Raw genomic sequence first — 25,482 nt, 5'->3', positions numbered from 1 at the left:
TCTCCTCTCTTATTTGTGTCTGACACGTCCATGTCTCCCCCAGACTAAGACAACGTTAATTAGCTATGGGCCTGAGAGTAACTCAATGTTTGCCTGTTTGTATCTGGGTAATAGACAACAGGAGGACTCACATAGCAGACAGCTGCCAGCTCCTGCCGCAGGTTAGTAGCCTCTAGGCTGGAGGTTGTCTTCCCAGGGTTCTGTCCACTGTCATACACTGTAAACTTGGTTCCCATGAGGTTGGACCTGTAGAGAAGAGAAAACACACTGAGGATACAGAGGGACTGGGAGAGTATGCCATGCCATACTAAAGGGACAAGGAGCCATTGAGACAGATGAAGGCAGTGGCCATTATCCCTAATCAGCCACCTCCTTGAGCCCATCCTACCATCAGACTCAATGAGTAGGAAAAAGGCTCCGCTAATCAACCTTAAGAAAACAATAGATTTGTATCCAGCCCATGATGCGCAATCAATGTTAATGGTTTACATCATCATCATCATCAACATCATTGTCTTTAATGACTCTATCATCAAAAGTCACCATCTCATTATTTCAAATTACAATTAGTATTTATCATATCTTACAGTACATGCAATCGTGGTATTTATACTATTGCCATTGTAAATAGAATTTATGAATTAAAACAGCATTATTTCATTATTAGCTGTCAAAATAAAAGACAGTACTGTGCAGCCATCTTCATCGACCTTGCCAAGGCTTTCGACTCTGTCAATCACCATATTCTTATCGGCAGACTCAGTAGCCTCGGTTTTTCTGATGACTGCCTTGCCTGGTTCACCAACTACTTTGCAGACAGAGTTCAGTGTGTCAAATCGGAGGGCATGCTGTCCGGTCCTCTGGCAGTCTCTATGGGGGTGCCACAGGGTTCAATTCTCGGGCCGACTCTTTTCTCTGTATATATCAATGATGTTGCTCTTGCTGCGGGCGATTCCCTGATCCACCTCTACGCAGACGACGCCATTCTATATACTTCCGGCCCGTCCTTGGACACTGTGCTATCTAACCTCCAAACGAGCTACAATGCCATATAACACTCCTTCCGTGGCCTCCAACTGCTCTTAAACGCTAGTAAAACCAAATGCATGCTTTTTAACCGTTTGCTGCCTGCACCCGCACGCCCGACTAGCATCACCACCCTGGATGGTTCCGACCTAGAATATGTGGACATCTATAAGTACCTAGGTGTCTGGCTAGACCGTAAACTCTCCTTCCATATCAAACATCTCCAATCGAAAATCAAATCTAGAGTCGGCTTTCTATTCCGCAACAAAGCCTCCTTCACTCACGCCGCCAAACTTACCCTAGTAAAACTGACTATCCTACCGATCCTCGACTTTGGCGATGTCATCTACAAAATTGCTTCCAACACTCTACTCAGCAAACTGGATGCAGTTTATCACAGTGCCATCCGTTTTGTCACTAAAGCACCTTATACCACCCACCACTGTGACCTGTATGCTCTAGTCGGCTGGCCCTCGCTACATATTCGTCGCCAGACCCACTGGCTCCAGGTCATCTACAAGTCCATGCTAGGTAAAGCTCCGCCGTATCTCAGTTCACTGGTCACGATGGCAACACCCACCCGTAGCACGCGCTCCAGCAGGTGTATCTCACTGATCATCCCTAAAGCCAACACCTCATTTGGCCGCCTTTCGTTCCAGTTCTCTGCTGCCTGTGACTGGAACGAATTGCAAAAATCGCTGAAGTTGGAGACTTATCTCTCTCACCAACTTCAAACATCTGCTATCTGAGCAGCTAACCGATCGCTGCAGCTGTACATAGTCTATCGGTAAATAGCCCACCCATTTTTACCTACCTCAAATCAAATCAAATTTTATTTGTCACATACACATGGTTAGCAGATGTTAATGCGAGTGTAGTTCTAGTTCCGACAATGCAGTAATAACGAACAAGTAATCTAACTAACAATTCCAAAAAAACTACTGTCTTATACACACACAAGTGTAGGGGGATAAAGAATATGTACATAAGGATATATGAATGAGTGATGGTACAGAGCAGCATAGGCAAGATACAGTAGATGATATCGAGTACAGTATAACATATGAGATGAGTATGTAAACAAAGTGGCATAGTTAAAGTGGCTAGTGATACATGTATTACATAAGGATGCAGTCGATGATATAGAGTACAGTATATACGTATGCATATGAGATTAATAATGTAGGGTAAGTAACATTATATAAGGTAGCATTGTTTAAAGTGGCTAGTGATATATTTACATCATTTCCCATCAATTCCCATTATTAAAGTGGCTGGAGTTGAGTCAGTGTCATTGACAGTGTGTTGGCAGCAGCCACTCAATGTTAGTGGTGGCTGTTTAACAGTCTGATGGCCTTGAGATAGAAGCTGTTTTTCAGTCTCTCGGTCCCAGCTTTGATGCACCTGTACTGACCTCGCCTTCTGGATGACAGCGGGGTGAACAGGCAGTGGCTCGGGTGGTTGATGTTCTTGATGATCTTTATGGCCTTCCTGTAGCATCGGGTGGTGTAGGTGTCCTGGAGGGCAGGTAGTTTGCCCCCGGTGATGCGTTGTGCAGACCTCACTACCCTCTGGAGAGCCTTACGGTTGAGGGCGGTGCAGTTGCCATACCAGGCGGTGATACAGCCCGCCAGGATGCTCTCGATTGTGCATCTGTAGAAGTTTGTGAGTGCTTTTGGTGACAAGCCGAATTTCTTCAGCCTCCTGAGGTTGAAGAGGCGCTGCTGCGCCTTCTTCACGATGCTGTCTGTGTGAGTGGACCAATTCAGTTTGTCTGTGATGTGTATGCCAAGGAACTTAAAACTTGCTACCCTCTCCACTACTGTTCCATCGATGTGGATAGGGGGGTGTTCCCTCTGCTGTTTCCTGAAGTCCACAATCATCTCCTTAGTTTTGTTGACGTTGAGTGTGAGGTTATTTTCCTGACACCACACTCCGAGGGCCCTCACCTCCTCCCTGTAGGCCGTCTCGTCGTTGTTGGTAATCAAGCCTACCACTGTTGTGTCGTCCGTAAACTTGATGATTGAGTTGGAGGCGTGCGTGGCCACGCAGTCGTGGGTAAACAGGGAGTACAGGAGAGGGCTCAGAACGCACCCTTGTGGGGCCCCAGTGTTGAGGATCAGCGGGGAGGAGATGTTGTTGCCTACCCTCACCACCTGGGGGCGGCCCATCAGGAAGTCCAGTACCCAGTTGCACAGGGCGGGGTCGAGACCTAGGGTCTCGAGCTTGATGACGAGCTTGGAGGGTACTATGGTGTACTATGGTGTTAGTACTATGGTACTATGGTGTACTATGGTGTTGAATGCCGAGCTGTAGTCCTCATCCCCATACTGTTTTTATTTATTTACTTTTCTGCTCACCAATATCTCTACCTGTACATGACCATCTGATCATTTATCACTCCAGTGTTAATCTGCAAAATTGTAATTTTTCGTCTACCTCCTCATGCCTTTTGCACACAATGTATATAGACTCTCTTTTTTTCCTACTGTGTTATTGACTTGTTAATTGTTTACTCCATGTGTAACTCTGTGTTGTCTGTTCACACTGCTATGCTTTATCTTGGCCAGGTCGCAGTTGCAAATGAGAACTTGTTCTCAACTAGCCTACCTGGTTAAATAAAGGTGAAATAAAATGTAAAAAAAATAAAATAATTGTATGGCTATAAACAGTTGGAGAAGGGTTAGATGAGATGTCTGCACAGCTAGGTTGAATAGTGGCTCATATCTCTGTTAATCCCTTTACCTCAATCACAACTGGAGCCCCTAATGGCAGATTGGACGGCTCTTAAAGGTCAATTGAAAAGTCAGGAGCTCATTTATGCGGCCTGCCCATGACTCTCACAAGTGGCAGGTGAAAGGTCAGCTGCTCTTCTCAATCCAGCTCTCCATCAGTCAAGTGTTACTGTGGTGATAGAGGCGTGAGGACCGAGAGGGACAAGAGGCGTGGAGGGGAGCGCAGCCTATCGACCAGCAGAAGCAGCCAGTACACCAGATTAATGAAGCGCGTGGCCAAGCCATGTTTGATTAGACTACCTGGGGGGCTCTCTCTGTGGAGCCACTGTGCTGTGGCAGAGCTGATGCTATCTCTAAGGAGCCCTGATGTCACTGCCTTCCTGGAAATCAAAGCCTGGAGCCCCGGCACTATTCTATACTAACACAGACAGACAGGCCCAGACAATATGTGACTGGTTACAGGATCGGGGGCATTTGAGGCTAGTTCCTACTTCACAGCAGGGCCGTTTTAATATATTTGTAGAGTTTTTTTGCACAAATGCCCTTTGAACATGTGAACTTGTGCCTTAATCATGTGCCTTAATCAAAAACTTGTACGGGAGCCGTAAATATGTTGATTATGGAGAAAGCCCTGAGCTATATAGAATTTGTTCTTAACTGACTTGCCTATAAAGGTTAAATAAAAAAATAAAAAATAAGACTGACAGGATCCTTCCTTGCTAGCCATGATTGGTTGAGATAATGGAGGGTCAACCATGGTGAGGATTGCTGTCCTTGAGTTTACATGTAAATTCTGTGAAAAGAGATGGGTGGGGCTAAGTCTTAAGAGCGTGTGAACGATCCTGAATGGGCATAAAAAGAGCTCATTAGAAAACAAATCTGTTAAATTTGACATAAGCCCTCGCAGTGAATTCTGGTCACAGAAAGTACGTACTCATACCCCTTTACTTACTCCATATTTTGTTTTGTTTATCTTTCTTTCTCACCCATCTACACACAATACCCCATGATCTCCACCCGGCACAGCCAGAAGAGGACTGGCCACCCCTCATAGCCTGGTTCCTCTCTAGGTTTCTTCTTCGTATGATGTACGAAGGGCTATATAAATACATTTGATTTGATGTCAAAGTAAAAATGTTTTCAGATTTTTTTGCAAATAAAATACAGAAATATCTAATTAACATAAGTATTCACACCCCTGAGTCAATACCTGTTAGAATCACCTTTGGCAGTGATTACAGCTGTGAGTCTTTCTGGGTAAATCTCTATGAGATTTGCACACCTGGATTATACAATATTTGCACATTAAAAAAAAAGGCTTCAAGCTAAAGTTGGTTGTTAATCATTGCTAGACAGCCATTTTCAAGTCTTGCCACAGATTTTCAACCCGATTTAAGTCAAAACTGTAACTACGCCACTCAGGAACATTCAATGTTGTCTTGGTAAGCAACTCTGTGTGTATATTTGGCCTTGTGTTGTAGGTTATTGTCCTGCCGTAAGGTGAATTTGTCTCCCAGTGTCTCCCTAGTCCTTGTCGATAACAAGCATACCCATAAAATGATTCAGCCACCACCATGCTTGAAAGTATGAAGAGTGGTACTCAGTGATGTGCTGTGTTGGACTTGCCCCAAACATAACGCTTTGTATTCAGGACATAATGTACATTTCTTTGCCAATTTTCTTGTTTTACTTTAGTTCTTTACTGCAAACAGGATGCATGTTTTGGAATATTTTTATTCTGTACAGGCTTCCTTCTTTTCACTCTGTCATTTAAGTTAGTATTGTCGAGTAACTACAATGTTGTTGATCCATCCTGAGTTCTATCACAACCATTCATTTCTGTAACTGTTTTAAAGTCACCATTGGCCTCATGGTGAAATCCATGTGCGGTTTCCTTCTTGTCCGGCAACCGAGTTAGGAAGAACGCATGTATCTTTGTAGTGACTCAGTGTATTAATACACCAGCCAAAGTGTAATTAATAATTTCACCAGGCTCAAAAGGATACAGTGGGGCAGAAAAGTATTTAGTCGGCCACCAATTGTGCAAGTTCTCCCACTTAAAAAGATGAGAGAGGCCTGTAATTTTCATCATAGGTACACTTCAACTATGACAGACAAAATGAGAAGAAAAAAAATCCAGAAAATCACATTGTAGGATTTTTAATGAATTTATTTGCAAATTATGGTGGAAAATAAGTATTTGGTCAATAACAAAAGTTTATCTCAATACTTTGTTATATACCCTTTGTTGGCAATGACAGAGGTCAAACGTTTTCTCTAAGTCTTCACACACTGTGGCTGGTATTTTGGCCCATTCCTCCATGCAGATTTCCTCTAGAGCAGTGATGTTTTGGGGCTGTTGCTGGGTAACACGGACCTTCAACTCCCTCCAAAGATTTTCTATGGGGTTGAGATCTGGAGACTGGCTAGGCCACTCCAGGACCTTGAAATGCTTCTTACGAAGCCACTCCTTCGTTGCCCGGGCGGTGTGTTTGGGATCATTGTCATGCTGAAAGACCCAGCCACATTTCATCTTCAATGCCCTTGCTGATGGAAGGAGGTTTTCACTCAAAATCTCACGATACATGGCCCCATTCATTCTTTCCTTTACACGGATCAGTCGTCCAGGTCCCTTTGCAGAAAAACAGCCCCAAAGCATGATGTTTCCACCCCCATGCTTCACAGTAGGTATGGTGTTCTTTGGATGCAACTCAGCATTCTTTGTCCTCCAAATTTTGGTTTCATCTGACCATATGACATTCTCCCAATCTTCTTCTGGATCAACCAAATGCTCTCTAGCAAACATCAGACGGGCCTGGACATGTATTGGCTTAAGCAGGGGGACACGTCTGGCACTGCAGGATTTAAGTCCCTGGCGGCGTAGTGTGTTACTGATGGTAGGCTTTGTTACTTTGGTCCCAGCTCTCTGCAGGTCATTCACTAGGTCCCCCCGTGTGGTTCTGGGATTTTTGCTCACCGTTCTTGTGATAATTTTGACCCCACGGGGTGAGATCTTGCGTGGAGCCCCAGATCGAGGGAGATTATCAGTGGTCTTGTATGTCTTCCATTTCCTAATAATTGCTCCCACAGTTGATTTCTTCAAACCAAGCTGCTTACCTATTGTAGATTCAGCCTTCCCAGCCTGGTGCAGGTCTACAATTTTGTTTCTGGTGTCCTTTGACAGCTCTTTGGTCTTGGCCATAGTGGAGTTTGGAGTGTGACTGTTTGAGGTTGTGGACAGGTGTCTTTTATACTGATAACAAGTTCAAACAGGTGCCATTAATACAGGTAACGAGTGGAGGACAGAGGAGCCTCTTAAAGAAGAAGTTACAGGTCTGTGAGAGCCAGAAATCTTGCTTGTTTGTAGGTGACCAAATCCTTATTTTTCACCATAATTTGCAAATAAATTCATTAAAAATCCTACAATGTGATTTTCTGTATTTTTTTCCTTCTCATTTTGTCTGTCATAGTTGAAGTGTGTCTATGATGAAAATTATAGGCCTCTCTCATCTTTTTAAGTGGGAGAACTTGCACAATTGGTGGCTGACTAAATACTTTTTCGCCCCACTGTATGTCTGCTTTTTCCCCATCTTTTTCCCCATCTACCAATAGGTGCCCCTCTTTGCAAGGCATTGGAAAACCTCCCTGGTCTTTGTGGTTGAATCGGTGTTTGAAAATCACTGCTCGACAGAGGGACCTTACAGATAATTGTATGTGTGAGGTACAGATATGAGGTAGTCATTTGAAAATGTAGGCTGCAGCAGTGCCCCTCTCCCCTCTCCCGTGTGCCCACAGGGTCTCTGTGTCCTTGTTTTAAATCAACCCTGGCCGCCAACACGCAGGTGTTGCTTCCTCATCCCAACAATGAGCGCTCAAACGGAAGTAATGAATCCAATTACTTTGTCTTCTCCAAGAGATCAGTCAGATGTGGGCCTGCATAGCCCCCAATTCATCACAGCATATATCAAACAGCACATTCATTTATTTAGCTACTCCAAAAAGGCAAACGTCCTTCATGCTAAATATATTTAAGGTTAGAGAATCCCATGGAGTTGACAGAGAAGTATGAGCATGCACTCAGTAGCTTGCTCTACTCTACATTGTTGTAATACCTCTGCCCATAGGCCTACAGTCTGAAAGAGAAACAACCATCTTCCACAGTTTCTTGGAAGGTAATCTGGATTTCCCATAACGATGGGCTCTTTATTGTGAAAATGGCAGCTGCAGCCCAGTGGTCAGAAGAAACAGCAGCAGACTCACTCACCTCAGCTTCCCGATGAAACTCTCCCCCCCTCGAGACAGATCAGTGGGATCGATGGAGATGAGGTAATTAGATGTTTTGCTCTTCTTTCTCTTCCTTCCAGCTAACAGGAACACCTATGGCAAGAACAAATCCAATTAGCAAAGCAACTTCATCAGAAACAACACCATCATCAATAAGCCCTGGGACATGAGCCTGCAACATCTAAATTAGCTTCATCTAACCAGCTCCACTAAACAATCAAAGCATGGACTCCTTTCACAGCCTGTCACGGATGATTGGTAGTGCCAATTCATAGTGTAGTTTATGTAGTTTTTGTTCATAGGCAGAGGGCCAAGTACTGTCAGGATGGATGGTGGCCCCAAAGCAGTGCTGTTCAATTCTGGTCCTGGAGGGCAGAAACACTTCAGTTTTTTTTGGCACTCACCTGGTGTCCTAGGTCTATAATCAGTTCCTTATTAGAAGGAGAGGATGCCAAGCAGTCGTTTTTTGGCCATCCAGGACCGACATTGAACAGCCCTGCCCTAAAGGGTCACATTTTGGTTCTGTCAGTGTGATAAGTATTTATCCTTCTGCTCCACACTCACCTTCTTCCCATCCTCCCTCTCCAGGTGGAGGTAGTAGGTAGGGTACATGCCTCGGTCCATGCCCTTCTTGTCTCTGGTGATCCTGCACTTCACCGCGATCCCCTGAGGGGCTGGTCTCAGGGTGAACTCTTCCAGGTCGTCCACGTCGATGGCCGGCTCACTGACGGGAGGGGTGGATGCTGAGGCTGCCTCCTGAGGGACAGAGATAGACAGCCCATCAGCCCACACCATGTTCAAAACATCAGATTACCGGACCTACGGCTGTTCTGCTTCCCTTCCATTATAAAACGGTAATGGTTATTATAAAACATCCATTGGGGACTGAAACTACATTAGCACGTTGTGTTTAAAACCATGAGGCTGTGTAGACGCCATCTGGGTTTCAACAGGGGGTTAAATCCACATGGATGGACCAGGCAGCGAGGAGACATGATTAACAAAAAAACTTATAGTAAGAGACAGTCTGTCTCAGCAGGTAGGTGACATGGTCAGGTGCTCAGGGTAGCTTCTAATGTCACTCCTGATGTCAGGTGCCTCTCTAAAGCCCACAGTACACTAAGGAGTCACTTCCCCTCAACCTCCTCGAACCACAGGAGACTACACAGCCCACCGCCTCCTCTGACTAGCTCTACCTCTGAGTCAGACGGCAGGAGAGGAAACAGCAGAGAAAAACAGCCTGTTCTCACACCACATTTACTGCAGGTTTAAAATATTCATACAAATAATAACCAGCAGTTATTTCAGCATATGACAGATGATGACAAGTCAGAAATACCAGAGCTAACCTAAGACTTAGTAGCCTGCCATTTTGTGGACTGTCATTTGTCTTTTCAGGGGGGTATATTAAATAGCATTTCAAAACTGCCAGGGGGCCAAAGGGCCAGGGTATGTCAACTGCATGATAAAAAGCCATTCCAACAGGAATATTATATTCAGCTACCAAAGAGTTCAGCAAGGACATGATTAGGAGAGGCAGTTTGATATACAAAAGTTCCCCTTTCCCCTCTCAGATTGATTCATGAGACTGCTTATGTTCTGAGATCCAGGGAAAAAACTCCCATTTCCATTAGGTAAAACTATTCACATCAGAAGATGTCTGGGCTGCTTCCATGCATCAACAAACTACAGTTCAAATGACAATAATACAGATACAAAAGAGGAATAGGTTGAGCATTATGTAGCCCAAAACACAAAACTGCTCTGTCGTCATTCCCCAAATGGACTAATGGCTGAGCCCCGCTGAGCAGATGAACAAACCAAATAGAGGGTGCATTAGTGCACACTGTGTGTAAAGTAAAAGCTCCATCCAAGAGTCAGGAATCAATAGATGACCACAGAGCATCAGATAGTGTACCTTGCAGGACTTCTTGCTGGTGGCAGAGCCTGGCCGTGTGTTACTGTTGAGCTGAGAGGAACTGGAACTGACTTCATCTTCGTCATCCTCCTCTTCGTCAAAATTCATACTACTAGAAATACCTTCAAACAGAAAATACATCATGTAATGGCATTGTCGTGCTCCTAGTAATGCTGTTTGAATAACAACAGAACTGTAAATGCATGCTGCACCGTACACCAAGCACTGTACACAAAGGAACATAGACACATAAGCCTGTTCTGAAACATCAGTTCATGGAGAGGTTTGGATACACTACTGTCTAAAGGCATGGTAGTGTTCTGGGTAGAGTCTGAACTGTATAAGGCTCTCTCTCCAACAGGAAAGAACAATGAAAAGCTGCCAATAGACACCTGTAGCGTGCTCACTAAAAGCATCACAACATAAGCCTCAGGTCATAGCATACCTGCTGCTTCCTGAATTGGTTGGTTGCCCATGACAATTTTAAAGAAAGACTTATCTGTCACTGTACAGTATGTTTTCAGCTATCAAAAGGTGGTGGAAACTGGAAACCTATTTACCAGGAGGGACAAAACAAGTGGAGTACTGTTGATATTTTCAGTAAGGTGTTATTCATGACGTAATAAGCATGATGTTACTGTTTAGTTGGCTTAGATGTTATCGTTGAGTTGGCAAAGATCTCATGGGAAAGGAGAGCTGTATTTAACAGGTCTTACTGTATAATAAATCCAAGGTCCTCACAATCTCAGACCAATCACTGCATGATTGGAGAGGACAAGTGCCAATCACTCTCTGACCTGTGTTTCAGACCAATCGAAGCCACAGAGGGACTGTACATGTACACAGATCAGGCTGGAGGCCAGGGATAGGCCTATATGTATTGATACCTTTCTTAAGCATGGTGACCCTCAGGTCCTGCTTGCCCTGTGGCTGAGCACTGATCACAGCATCTCCCTCACTCCCCTCCTCCACGGCCCAGTGACCCACCGTCATGATCTGGATCTGGCCCTCTTCCTGGAAGGACGCCGGCCCATCGAGTCCTGCCACACCACCACACCCAACCAGCCCCATCAGGGTCAGACCTCCATAGTCGTACAGTAACAGTAGTAACACACATGCATTAGATCATGCACAAACACACTGTAATGTGTCAAAACTCACACATAACATGCCTACATGCATGCAAACATGACATGGAGAATGAATGGAAATCTGTTGGAAAAAATTCTAACTACAGTATAAGTAAATGGAGTCTAGTAGATGACATTTGCCTGGGTAATAGGGGTCATGCAGTAAAATTCAGCTTTGAACGCCTTTGTGGGTTGATGTGGTATATTTTCGGCATGACTCTTAAGACTTCCGCTGCTTCTTTGCCATTCAATTAGCCTGCGTAACAGGGCAGAACATGATGTCCCTGCTGCTACAGTCAGCTACTGACTCAGCCAATCATGCACCAGATTACTAATCCCTTTCACACGAATGGAGTGGTCGGGGGCCTCATTTATAAACTGTGCGTATGTACAAAATATACCCCAAAACATGCGTATGCCAGTCTTCATACAAAAGTAAACTTGACATGAGAATGTGGTCACCTTCCTGCAAACTTTAGACCATGTGTACGCACAGTTTCGAGTGGTTGGAGTATTGCTATTGCAAGCAGGCAAATGGCCAAGTATTTTGTGCAACTGGGGATAAGATGTTTGTCATATTTCTTCTATTCTTTTTAACGAGCCCCTTATCAACTGCATATGCACCAAACACCCTGTTGTTTTGACAAGTGGCAAATAATCACTCATATTGATTAGGGGAGAAATCAGGTTTGTGTGCACTGTTGAAACTAACAACTCAAAAACCACATGGAAACTGGAAATCATTTTTACATCACTTGTTAGAGGTCAACCTGCTGATGACAACCAGCTACATTTTGTAGTGATGCATTTTGCTTTGAGGGTGTGGCCAAAACAGAAAGAGAAACGCAACACTTATTTGTCAATCCCTCACATTGATATCACGTTGAAATCAGTAGGATGAGAGGGGGGAGTCGGGTTACACGTCCTGTTCAAACTAACCTTACTAAAAAAAACGGAATCTGGGAATAATATGTATATCACTGGTTAGAGGACAACTTGTAGAAGACAAGCCAGCTACAATTAGGATTGTTGCATTTTTTTTAAGTGGGTCGCCAAAGCAGAAAGATAAATAACACTATTTTGTTAATCAGTCATATCGATATCAATTTGAAATCAACAGAGCAGGGGCAAATGTTTGGAGTGTATGCACGGTTTAAACTGACACTATTCAAAGGCCACACTGAATCTGAGAATCATTTGTATATCACTGGTTAGAAGAGAATTTGCTGTGGACAGTCATCTAAATTCTAGAATGTCGGATGGAGGTTGTGAGGATGCCGAAACAGGGAAGGAAATAAATCAATTGCTTTGTTATTTAACTTCAACAAATCACGACCCACCATAGGATATCAACAGTAACCAGGGGTAGCTGTTATTTGAGTGATAAATCCATATGGATTGGTGTGAGGCCAGTGACTTTTATACAGAGAGCATTTAAAAATTGTCTGCCATTTGAGTTTGAAAATGATAGTAGAATTCCAAGTACCAAGACCCCCGGTCTAATCTGAGGTAAAAAGGATGTGTAATTACCCTCAATTCCATGTGGTCGAAACGTGAGGTTGTTTTAATGTAGTAACAGATACGGTCTTAGTACAGGAAATTAGCACAAATAATCTAAAATCTAATATGAAGCTTTGTCTCACAGCTAAATATGGCACAGAAACCTGAACATTTACAGTTGAAGTCGGAAGTTTACATACTGTCACGTTCTGACCTTAGTTTCTTTGATTTGTCTTTGTTTTAGTATGGTCAGGGCGTGAGTTGGGTGGGTTGTCTATGTTCCATTTTCTATGTTGTGTTTGCGTTTGGCCTGGTATGCTTCTCAATCAGAGGCAGGTGTCGTTAGTTGTCTCTGATTGAGAATCATACTTAGGTAGCCTTTTCCCGCTTGTGTTTCGTGGGTGTTTATTTTCTGTTCTGTGTTTGTATTTCACCGTTCAGGACTGTTTTCGTTTTGTTCTCGTGTTTTGTTATTTTTGTTCGAGTATTCGTTTTCATTAAAAGAGAATATGAATACTTACCACGCTGCACCTTGGTCCTCCTCTCTTTCTCCCAACGACGAACGTTACACTTAGAGTCATTAAAACTCGTTTTTCAACCACTCCACATATTTCTTGTTATCAAACTATAGTTTTGGCAAGACAGTTAGAACATCTACTTTGTGCATGACACAAGTCATTTTTCCAATAATTGTTTACCAACAGATTATTTCACTTATAATTCACTGTATCACAATTCCAGTGGGTCAGAAGTTTACATACACTAAGTTGACTGTGCCTTTAAACAGCTTGGGAAATTCCAGAAAATTATGTCATGGCTTTAGAAGCTTCTGATGAGCTAATTGACATCATTTGATGTATTTCAAGGCATACCTTCAAACTCAGTGCCTCTTTGCTTGACATCATGGGAAAATCAGAAGAAATCAGCCAAGACCTCAGACAAAAAACACTGTAGACCTCCACAAGTCTGGTCCATCATTGGGAGCAATTTCCAAATGCCTGAAGGTACCAAGTTCATCTGTACAAACAATAGTACGCAAGTATAAACAAGTATAAACACCATAACAGCCATAATACCGCTCAGGAAGGGGACACGTTCTGTCTCCTAGAGATGAACGTACTTTGGTGCGAAAAGTACAAATCAGTCCCGAAACAACAGTAAAGGACCTTGTGAAGATGCTGGAGGAAACAGGTACAAAATTATCGATATCCACAGTAAAACAAGTCCTATAGCAACATAACCTGAAAGGCCACTCAGCAAGGAAGAAGCCACTGCTCCAAAACCGCCATAAAAAAATCCAGACTATGGTTTGCAACTGCACATGGGGACAAAGATCATACTTTTTGGAGAAATGTCCGCTGGTCTGATGAAACAAAAATATAACTTTTTGGCCATAATGACCATTGTTATGTTTGGAGGAAAAAGGGGGTGGCCTGCAAGCTGAAGAACACCATCCCAATCGGAAGCACAGGGGTGGCACCATCGTGTTGTGGGGGTGCTTTGCTGCAGGAGGGACTGGTGCACTTCACAAAATAGATGGCATCATGAGGGAGGGAAATGATGTGGATATATTGAAGCAACATCTCAAGACATCAGTCAGGAAGTTAAAGCTTGGTCACAAATGGGTCTTCCAAATGGACAATGACCCCAAGCATACTTCCAAAGTTGTGGCAAAATGGCTTAAGGACAACAAAGTCAAGGTATTTGAGTGGGCATCACAAAGCCCTGACCTCAATCCTATAGAAAGTGTGTGCAAGCAAGGAGGCCTACAAACCTGACTCAGTTACACCAGCTCTGTCAGGAGGAATGAGCCAAAATTCACCCAACTTATTGTGGGAAGCTTGTGGAAGGCTACCCTAAACGTTTGACCCAAGTTAAACAATTTAAAGGTAATGCTACCAAATACTAATTGAGGGTATGTAAACTTCTGACCCACTGGGAATGTGATGAAATAAATAAAAGCTGAAATAAATAATTCTCTCTACTATTATTCAGACGATTCTTAAAATAAAGTGGTGATCCTAACGGACCGAAGAGAGGGAATTATTATTAGGATTAAATGTCAGGAATTGTGAAAAACTGAGTTTAAATGTATTTGGCTAAGGTGTATGTAAACTTTTGACTTCAACTGTATGTTAAACTGCAATCAAGATTAAAGACTAGTAAACTGAGGAACATTTTCTCTCCGGAGCACAATGTCCATCTCTTTGCCTACTCACACCAGTGATAAACACACCACCACAATATGGTTAAATCCTATCAGATTTTGGAACCATTCCTATTGGACTCCTATGGGATTCTATCTTATAGGATCCTACAGGATGGAATCCCCCCCCAAAAAAACGATCATATTTTAGAACCCTTTCCTATTTTAGAACCCCATAAAATCCTCTACGATAGGACCTATAGAATAAAATCCTATAGGGTAGGTTCCAAAATAATTTTCTATTGGATTATAATAGGGTTTTTTAAAATTGGATTTGGGGGATTTTTTTGGACTAGGATAGCCTTTTCAGAAATGATGCACAGATATTTAGTGTCAAATTTACACAATGGTTATAAATGAGGCCTCCTGGTCATTACTGCTTCAAAGCCACTGGCATACTGTTTTTCCTCATCCTCTTCTGTCTCATCACCATAGCAGTGCAACAAGCGATTAAATGAGATGAGCCAGATGAAATCACGGCCGGTAAAACGCACATTTTGAAAGAGTGTTTTATTGCTCCCAACTGAATTAGTAACTGTCTTTTTAACACTGTGATTACACAAGAATTACTGCTGCTTTCAGAGGGAGATTGCAGCCTTTTGTTAGTGTGACGTTAGCGACGCAGCCAACCCTCATTTCAGAGAGCAGCGGAGTGTGTGTATATGTGTGTGTGCGACGGGGTAAGCCATCATTCCGTAAGAAGAAAGGGGTCATATCGGTGTTGAATGACGTCGTGACTCTGGTCTGAATAATCACTAGCCCTAAATGAATCACATTGGAGGACAAAAAAATAACATTGAACAGGTGAGTAAGGACTACAAAAGCATCCTGAGATGACAAACAGCCATGTTACCTACACTACCATTCAAAAGTTTGGGGTCACTTAGAAATGTCCTTGTTTTTGAAAGAAAAGCACATTTTGTGTTATTTTTTAAATAACGTCAAATTGATCAGAAATACAGTGTAGACATTGTTAATGTTGTAAATGACTATTGTAGCTGGAAACAGCAGATTTTTTTATGGAATATCTACATAGGGGTACAGAGGCCCATTGTCAGCAACCATCACTCCTGTGTTCTAATGGCATGTTGTGTTAGCTAATCAAATTTTATCATTTTAAAATGCTAATTGATCATAAGAAAACCCTTTGGCAATTATGTTTGCACAGCTGAAAACGGTTGTACTGATTAAAGAAGCAGCCTAGTTGAGTAGACTAGCTTTAGACTAGTTGAGTATCTGGAGCATCAACATTTGTGGGTTCAATTACAGGCTCAAAATGGCCAGAAACAAAGCCCTTTCTTCTGAAACTCATCAGTCTATTCTTGTTCTGAGAAATTAAGGCTATTCCATGCGAGAAATTGCCAAGACACTGAAGATCTTGTCCAATGCTACTCCCTTCACAGAACAGCGGAAACTGGCTCTAACCAGAATAGAAAGAGGAGTGGGAGGCCCCGATGCACAACTGAGCAAGAGGACAAGTACATTAGAGTGTCTAGTTTGAGAAACAGGCGCCTCACAAGTCCTCAACTGGCAGCTTTACTAAATAGTACCCGCAAAACACCAGTCCCAATGTCAACAGTGAAGTGGAGACACTAGCTCTACCTCAATTTTATCAACACGTCTTCTGCGACACAAGGCGCGCTAAAACACTAAACCGCTTTTATTCTACCCACAGAAACGCATACAGGCCCCTCCCTTGTCCTCACTTCGGCAAATCTGACCACAACTCTATTCTCCTGCTTCCTTTTTACAAACAAAAGCTCAAACAGGAAGTACCAGTGACATGCTCAATACAAAAGTGGTTTGATGAAGCAGAAGCGAGGCTACAAGACTGTTTTGCTAGTACCGGCTGGAATACGTAGGTTTCATCTGGTAGCATTGAGGAGTTTACCACATCGGTCACAGGCTTCCTCAATAAGTGCATAGATGACGTCGTCCCCACAGTGACTATAGGTACATATCAAAACCAAAAACCATGGATTATAGGCTATATCCACACAGGGCTAAAGGTTAGAGCTGCCGCTTACAAGGAATGGGACACAGACCTGGACGCATACAAGAAAGCCCGGTATGACCTCGGACAAGACATCGAACATGCAAAAGGACAATATAGGAGAAGGGTGGAATCCTATTACACCGACTTTGATGCTTGTCGTACGTGGCAGGGCTTACAGATGATAATGTATTACAAAGGGAAACCTAGTGAGATGCCCAGTGATGCAGGACGCCCAAATGAGCTAAATGCCTTTTATACACACTTTGAGGAATACAAAAAAAAATCAAAAAAATGTGAAAATCCCAGTGCTGAGTCGATGTGCAATAGTACAGGGTAATTGAGGTAAATGTACATATAGGTAGGGATGAAGGGACTAGGCAACAGGATAGATAAACAGTAGCAACAGCGTTGTGATGAGTCAAAAGAGAGTGCAAAAAGGGTTCCAATCTCAATTGCACTTCACAATGCCCCATCCTACCTGGACAAGAGGGAAAATAACTATGTGAGAATGCTGTTCATCGACTACAGCTCAGCGTTCAACATCATAGTCCCCTCCAAGCTCATCACCAAGCTGGGCACCCGGGGACTAAACACCTCCATCTGCAACTGGATCCTGGAATTCCTGACGGGCTGGCCCCAGGTGGTGTGGGTAGGCAACAACACCTCTGCCACGTCGACCCTCAACACGGGGGCCCCTTAGGGGTGTGCATAGTCCCCTCCTATACTCCCTGTTCACCCTCGACTGCGTGGCCACGCACGACTCCAACACCATCATCAAGTTCGCTGACGACACAAAGGTGGTAGGCCTGATCAGCAACGGCGAAGAGACAGCCTACAGGGAGGTCAGACTTAGCAGTATGGTTCCAGGACAACAACCTCTCTTTCAACGTCAGTAAGACCAAGGAGTTGATCATGAACTACAGGACAGAGGGGAAAGCACGCCCCCATCTACATCAATGAGGCTGTAATGTAGCCGGTCGAGAGCTTCATGTTCCTTGGCTTTCACATCACTAAGGATTTCCTTGGCGTCCACACACCCGCACATCCGTGAAGAGGGCATGTCAGTGCCTTTTCCCACTCAAGAAGCTGAAAAGATTTCGTATGAGCCCTCAGATCTTCAAGGAGTTCTATAGTTGCACCATCAAGAGCATCTTGACTGGCTGCATCACCGCTTGGTATAGCAAATGCACTGCCTTCGACCGCGAAGCGCTGCAGAGGGTGATGCGAACACCCCAGTACATCACTGGGGCTGAGCTCTCTGCCATCCAGGACCTCAATATCCGGCGGTGTCTGAGGAAAGCCCTAAAAATTGCCAAAGACTCCAGCTACCTTTGCCAGATGGTAGCAGAGTGAACAGTCTATGGCTAACGGTACCAAAGCATCAGCTCTCAGACCAACAGGCTCCGAGACAACTTCTACTCCCAAGCCATAAGACTGCTAAATAGCCACTCTATGCACACTCACGTCTATGTACTGTATACACACTATATTCACACTCACACACTACACTGACACACTCACACAAAACCCACACACTTTTACACTCATCATATGCTGCTGCTACTGTTCTCTATTTTACTCTTATTATTATCATCATCATCTATCCGGATGACTAGTCACTTTATCCTGCCTTAATGTACATATCTACTTAAAATACCTTGTACCTCTCTGCACATTGATCTGGTACTTGTACTCCCCGTATATAAATTCAGCAAAAAAAGAAACGTCCTCTCACTGTCAACTACGTTTGTTTTCAGCAAACTTAAAATGTGTAAATATTTGTATGAACATAACAATATTCAACAACTATGACATAAACTGAGCAAGTTCCACAGACATGTGACTAACAGAAATGGAATAATGTGTCCCTGAACAAAGCGGGAGGGGGGGTCAAAATCCAAATTAACAGTCAGTATCTGGTGTGGCCACCAGCTGCATTAAGTACTGCAGTGCATCTCCTTCTCATGGACTGCACCAGATTTGCCAGTTCTTGCTGTGAGATGTTACCCCACTCTTCCACCAAGGCACCTGCAAGTTCCCAGACATATGGGGGTCGGGGGGGTGGGGGTGGAATAGCCCTAGCCCTCACCCTCCGAACCAACAAGTCCCAGACGTGCTCAATGGGATTGAGATCCGGGCTCTTCACTGGCCATGGCAGAACACTGACATTCCTGTCTTGCAGGAAATCACGCACAGAACGAGCAGTTTGGCTGGTGGCATTGTCATGTTGGAGGGTCATGTCAGGATGAGCCTGCAGGAAGGGTACCACATGAGGGAGGAGGAGGTTTTCCCTGTAAAGCAACAGCGTTGAGGTTGCCTGCAATGACAACAAGCTCAGTACGATGATGCTGACACACACCGCCCCAGACCATGACGGACCCTCCACCTCCAAATCAATCCCGCTCCAGAGTACAGGCCTCGGTGTAACGCTCATTCCTTCGACCAAAAAACGCGAATCTGACCATCACCCCTGGTGAGACAAGACCGCAAGCCTTTTTCTGCCAGTCCTGTCTGGTCTAGCGACGGTTGGTTTGTGCCCAAAAGCGACGTTGTTGCTGGTGATGTCTGATGAGGACCTGCGTTACATCAGGCCGACAAGCTCTCAGTCAAGCCTATTGCAGACAGTCTGAGCACTGATGGGGAGATTTTGCGTTCCTGGTGTAACTCAGGCAGTTGTTGTTGCCATCCTGTACCTGTCCCACAGGTGTGATGTTTGGATTACCAATCCTGTGCAGGGGTTGTTACACGTGGTCTGCCACTGCGAGGACGATCAGCTGTCCATCCTGTCTCCCTGTAGCGCTGTCCTAGGCGTCTCACAGAACAGACACTGCAATTTACTGCCCTGGCCACATCTGCAGTCCTCATGCCTCCTTGCAGCATGCCCAAGACATGTTCACACAGAGGAGCAGGGACCCTGGGCATCTTTCTTTTGGTGTTTTTCAGAGTTAGTAGAAAGAACTCTTTAGTGTCCTAAGTTTTCATAACTGTGACCTTAAATTGCCTACCGTCTGTAAGCTGTTAGTGTCTTGACGACCATCCACAGGTGCATGTCCATTAATTGTTTATGGTTCATTGAACAAGCATGGGAAACAGTGTTTAAACCCTTTACAATGAAGATATGTGAAGTAATTTGGATTTTTACTAATTATGTTTGAAAGACAGGGTCCTGAAAAAGGGACATTTATTTTTTTGCTGAGTTTAGCACCATTATTGTGTTCACTTATCTTGTGTGACTCATTTTTTTATTTTTAATAATTAAAAAAATATATGCATTGTTGGGAAGGGCTCGTAAACAAGCATTTCAGACAGCCACTGGCAATTTATGTTATTTTTAAAATTATTTTTTCATTTAACTTGGCAAGTCAGTTAAGAACAAATTCTTATTTACAATGACGGCCTACACCGGTCAAACTCGGATAACGCTGGGCCAATTGTGTGCCGCACTATGGGGCTCCCAATCACGGCCGGTTCTGGTACAGCCTGGAGTCGAACCAGGGTGTCTGTAGTGATGCCACAAGCACTGAGATGCAGTGCCTTAGACCGCTGCGCCACTCAGGAGCCCAAAATACATACAGTATACTGTACAGTATACTGATTTGCTTATTGAAGCTCAGAAGCTGAGAGAGACATCAAAGTGAGGGAGCACAATTTCACACTTCCATTTCAATTCATGCTGCTTCCGTATGAAGTCTGTATCAAGGCTAAGGAGCATTTCAGCAGCCACTAAGGTGTTTATTTGGCAGGCAGAGAGGACCAACTTCTCTAACATCATTACTCAGATTAGATTTTGGACAGACTTAGCACCTGAGTGCATGCTTCACTTCTCTGTAAGGGCAGCTTGATTAGCTTTAGAATGCCACTATGTGCCACCAGAGACAGAAACATGAACAGAACTGAGTCCAATCCAGCTTGAGGAGGTTTGAAAGGATGAGTGTGTGAATGAGATGCATACAGCCAGGTACCTGATGGAGCATGGGGAAAGAGGCATAATAACATTGACTTTTTAGAGCTCAACTCATTAAGACAATACAGCAATATAATACAGCTATCAAAGGAGATCAATTGGGAGACAAATACGTGGTCTGGTGGCCATGCAACTAATTTCACATGCAATCTGTTTTACTCTACATGATACCAAAGTGGTATCTCTTGCTCTGCACAACACTCTCACATTGTGCATTTCATTCTGGCACAAGAAATGAAACTTCCTCCTCATTGAAAACCTGAGGATATCAATTGGAGTGTTTAATTTCCATCACGGTAGAAGACAGAGCTGAGCCAGATGGAGACGTGCTCTACAGTTGGCCAACAGACAGAGAGAGAGGACCATGCATGCTGCTGTAGCCTGTCTGTCTCTCGGTCTGTCTGGAGGCAGCAGCAGCAAGCCTGACCTTTGTGCTTCCCCTTCCTCTCCTTCTTGCCGCTGCCTGTCTGCGGGGTGGAGCTGGTCGATGCCTTGCCCTTTTTGGCTGAGCGAGGAGCCTGGTTGTCCGCTACCACCTTCACCTCCTCATGTTCAGCTTCTTGCACTACGTACGGCACGGCAGGAGCCAGCGGACAGAGGGAGTTAGCAGGCAGGTGGGGGGAAATTATGAAGATAAAAGTAAGAGACTAAACAGAAGGGTACTGTCAGTTAAGGTTAGCCTATAGGGAAAGAGAAAGAACAGGTAAAGACAGAGTTAGCAGAGGACACTTTGCAAGGTTATAGGAAGCAGACACACAGCAGAGGCGTTTTTCTTGCCTGGGGGAGAACACCGTTTATCGCCTCATGTCAAACAAGTCATGAATGTTCTAGCTCTGTGAAAATTGCAAATGCACAGCGCACGCTCCTCCCAGCAACAACATGTTCCAGGATTAGATGATAACAAATGCATACTGTAGCTACAGTCCCTTGAAATTGGCACTTTGATTCTAACATGTTTATCTTAATTCTATCAACTGCTTGGTTGCCTTAGTATTTCCCATACAGCCTCCTCTGTTTTGCAGAGTGTCAGTGAATATCCAGTGGTGTGTCTCTATTCTCGTAAAAATTCGGAGCCTAGACCCGTCACCGCGGAGACATTCACAGTCTCATTGGGGGAACCCATTTCTCTTCCAATTATTCCAAACAGCTTCAAGGGGAATAATAGAGCAAATGCTTCAAAAGCTCTGAGCAGAGAGAGAGATGGAGAGACCTGTATTCATGACCTGAAGTTACTGTTAGCATATATGGAAACTAACAACTGGTAGGCCTACATACTCTGTTTCAGATAAGCATGAGCCTGAAGTCAGTTTCTGAACTAGGTTTAATTAATCAGTTTAGTCCACCGAAAATATTCTGTTAACAATGTCACTCTATATTTGGGGTGGTCAATAATATACAAATATTTTCCAGGTTTTTCGCTTTATGATTTATCTACTGGATGCTAATCTGATTTATAGCAGAAGAAACATGCTATTTACAGTGTCAAGAAAAAGTATGTGAACCATTTGGAATTACCTGGATTTCTGCATAAATTTGTCATAAAATGTTATCTGAGCTTCATCTAAGCCACAACAATAGACAAACACAGCCTGCTTAAACTAATAACACACAAACAATTATACGTTTTCATGTCTTTATTGAACACCCCACATAAACATTCACAGTGCAGGGTGGGAAAAGTATGTGAAGCCTTGGATTTAATAACTGGTTGACCCTCCTTTTTGCAGAAATAACCTCAACCAAACATTTTCTGTAGTTAGGGATCAGACCTGCACAACGGTCAGGAGTAATTTTGGACCATTCCTCTTTACAAAACTATATCAGTTCAGCAATATTTTTGGGATGTCTGGTGTGAACCGCTCTCTAGAGGTCATGCCACAGCATCTCAAATCAGTGATTGAGGTCAGGACTCTGACTGGGCCACTCCAGATGGCGTATTTTCTTCTGTTGAAGCCATTCTGTTGTTGATTTACTTCTATGTTTTTTGTCGTTGTCCTGTTGCATCACCCAACTTCGGTTGAGCTTCAATTGGTGGACAGATAGCCTAACATTCTCCTGCAAAATGTCTTGATAAAACTTGAGAGTTCATTTTTCTGTCGATGATAACAAGTTGTCCAGGCAGCAAAGCAGCCACAAACCATGATGCTCCCGCCACCATACTTTACAGTGCGGATGAGGTTTTGATGTTGGTGTGCTGTGCCTTTCTTTCTCCACACATAGTGTTGTGTGTCCCTCCCAAACAACCCAACTTTAGTTTCATCTGTCCACAGAATATTCTGCCAGTCGCGCTGTGGAACATCCTTTTTTGAACCCCAGATGTGCAGTAATCTTTCTTTTGGACAGCAGTTGCTTCTTCTGTGGTGTCCTCCCATGAACATCATTCTTTTTTTAGTGTATAACGGATCATAGACTCGTCAACAAAGATGTTAGCATGTTCCAGAGATTTCTGTAAATCTTTAGCTGACACTAGGGTTCTTCTTAACCTCATTGAGCATTCTGCGCTGTGCTATTGCAGTCATCTTTGCAGGACAGCCACTCCTAGGGAGAGTAGCAACAGTGCTGAACTTTCTCCAGTGGACTGATGAACATCAAGGTTTTTAGAGACTACTTTTGTAACTATTTCCAGCTTTATACAAGTCAACAATTCTTCATCTTAGGTCTCTTTAGTTCAAGGCATGGTTCACATCAGGCAATGCTTCTTGTGAATAGGGGGAGACACCCTGGACCCAAACTGTTACAGACCTATATCCATCCTGCCCTGCCTATCTAAGGTCTTCGAAAGCCAAGTCAACAAACAGGTCACTGACCATCTCGAATCCCACCGTACCTTCTCCGCTGTGCAATCTGGTTTCCGAGCCGGTCATGGGTGCACCTCAGCCACACTCAAGGTACTAAACGATATCATAACCGCCATCGATAAAAGACAGTACTGTGCAGCCGTCTTCATCGACCTTGCCAAGGCTTTCGACTCTGTCAATCACCATATTCTTATCGGCAGACTCAGTAGCCTCAGTTTTTCGGATGACTGCCTTGCCTGGTTCACCAATTACTTTGCAGACAGAGTTCAGTGTGTCAAATCGGAGGGCATGCTGTCCGGTCCTCTGGCAGTCTATGGGGGTGCCACAGGGTTCAATTCTCGGGCCGACTCTTTTCTCTGTGTATATCAATGATGTTGCTCTTGCTGCGGGCGATTCCCTGATCCACCTCTACGCAGACGACACCATTCTATATACTTTCGGCCCGTCTTTGGACACGGTGCTATCTAACCTCCAAACAAGCTTCAATGCCATACAACACTCCTTCCGTGGCCTCCAACTGCTCTTAAACGCTAGTAAAACCAAATGCATGCTTTTCAACCGGTCGCTGCCTGCACTTGCATGCCCGACTAGCATCACCACCCTGGATGGTTCCGACCTAGAATATGTGGACGTCTATAAGTACCTAGGTGTCTGGCTAGACTGCAAACTCTCCTTCCAGACTCATATCAAACATCTCCAATCGAAAATCAAATCAAGAGTCGGCTTTCTATTCCGCAACAAAGCCTCCTTCACTCAAGCCGCCAAGCTTACCCTAGTAAAACTGACTATCCTACCGATCCTCGACTTCGGCGATGTCATCTACAAAATGGCTTCCAACACTCTACTCAGCAAACTGGATGCAGTCTATCACAGTGCCATCCGTTTTGTCACTAAAGCACCTTATACCACCCACCACTGCGACTTGTATGCTCTAGTCGGCTGGCCCTCGCTACATATTCGTCGCCAGACCCACTGGCTCCAGGTCATCTACAAGTCTATGCTAGGTAAAGCTCCGCCTTATCTCAGCTCACTGGTCACGATGGCAACACCCATCCGTAGCACGCGCTCCAGCAGGTGTATCTCACTGATCATCCCTAAAGCCAACACCTCATTTGGCCTCCTTTCGTTCCAGTACTCTGCTGCCTGTGACTGGAACGAATTGCAAAAATCGCTGAAGTTGGAGACTTATCTCCCTCACCAACTTCAAACATCAGCTATCTGAGCAGCTAACCGATCGCTGCAGCTGTACATAGTCTATTGGTAAATAGCCCACCCTTTTCACCTACCTCATCCCCATACTGTTTTTATTTATTTACTTTTCTGCTCTTCTGCACACCAATATCTCTACCTGTACATGACCATCTGATCATTTATCACTCCAGTGTTAATCTGCAAAATTGTAATTATTTGCCTACCTCCTCATGCCTTTTGCACACATTGTATATAGACCCCCCCCTTTGTTTTCTACTGTGTTATTGACTTGTTAATTGTTTACTCCATGTGTAACTCTTTGTTGTATGCTCACACTGCTATGCTTTATCTTGGCCAGGTCGCAGTTGCAAATGAGAACTTGTTCTCAACTAGCCTACCTGGTTAAATAAAGGTGAAATAAAAAAATTAAAAATAAAATAGCAAACTCAAATGTTGTGTTTTTTATAGGGCAGGGCAGCTCTAACCAACATCTCCAATCTCATCTCATTGATTGGACTCAAGGTTAGCTGACTCCTGACTACAATCAGCTTTTGGAGAAGTCATTAGCCTAGGGGTTCACATACTTTTTCCAACCTACACTGTGAAAGTTAAAATGATGTATTCAATATAGACAAGAAAAATACAATAATTTGTGTGTTATTAGTTTAAGCACAGTTTGTCTATGGTTGTGAGATCAGATCAAATGTTATGACCAATTTATGCTGAAATCCAGG

At 43.9% G+C, this 25,482-nt stretch overlaps 1 protein-coding gene across 3 annotated transcripts in view; it reads right to left on the bottom strand.

Annotated features, from left to right (window-relative positions):
* tub (TUB bipartite transcription factor) overlaps nt 1–25,482 on the bottom strand; it is a 120,251-nt gene that overhangs the window by 4,399 nt on the left and 90,370 nt on the right. For 2 of the 3 annotated variants that reach the window (XM_031813684.1, XM_031813691.1), the window contains exons 4-9: nt 21,187–21,324; nt 10,851–11,003; nt 9,964–10,085; nt 8,610–8,801; nt 8,026–8,138; nt 132–246 (exon numbers count right to left, since the gene is read on the bottom strand). In XM_031813684.1, the coding sequence (XP_031669544.1) occupies nt 132–246; nt 8,026–8,138; nt 8,610–8,801; nt 9,964–10,085; nt 10,851–11,003; nt 21,187–21,324 (833 nt within the window). The remainder of the gene's footprint in view (nt 1–131; nt 247–8,025; nt 8,139–8,609; nt 8,802–9,963; nt 10,086–10,850; nt 11,004–21,186; nt 21,325–25,482) is intronic. The other variant, XM_031813696.1, reaches the window with a different exon arrangement.

This window comes from Oncorhynchus kisutch, linkage group LG3, assembly GCF_002021735.2.
Source record: "Oncorhynchus kisutch isolate 150728-3 linkage group LG3, Okis_V2, whole genome shotgun sequence".
Taxonomy (NCBI): domain Eukaryota; kingdom Metazoa; phylum Chordata; class Actinopteri; order Salmoniformes; family Salmonidae; genus Oncorhynchus; species Oncorhynchus kisutch.
This window is presented reverse-complemented; position numbering and strand designations above follow the sequence as displayed.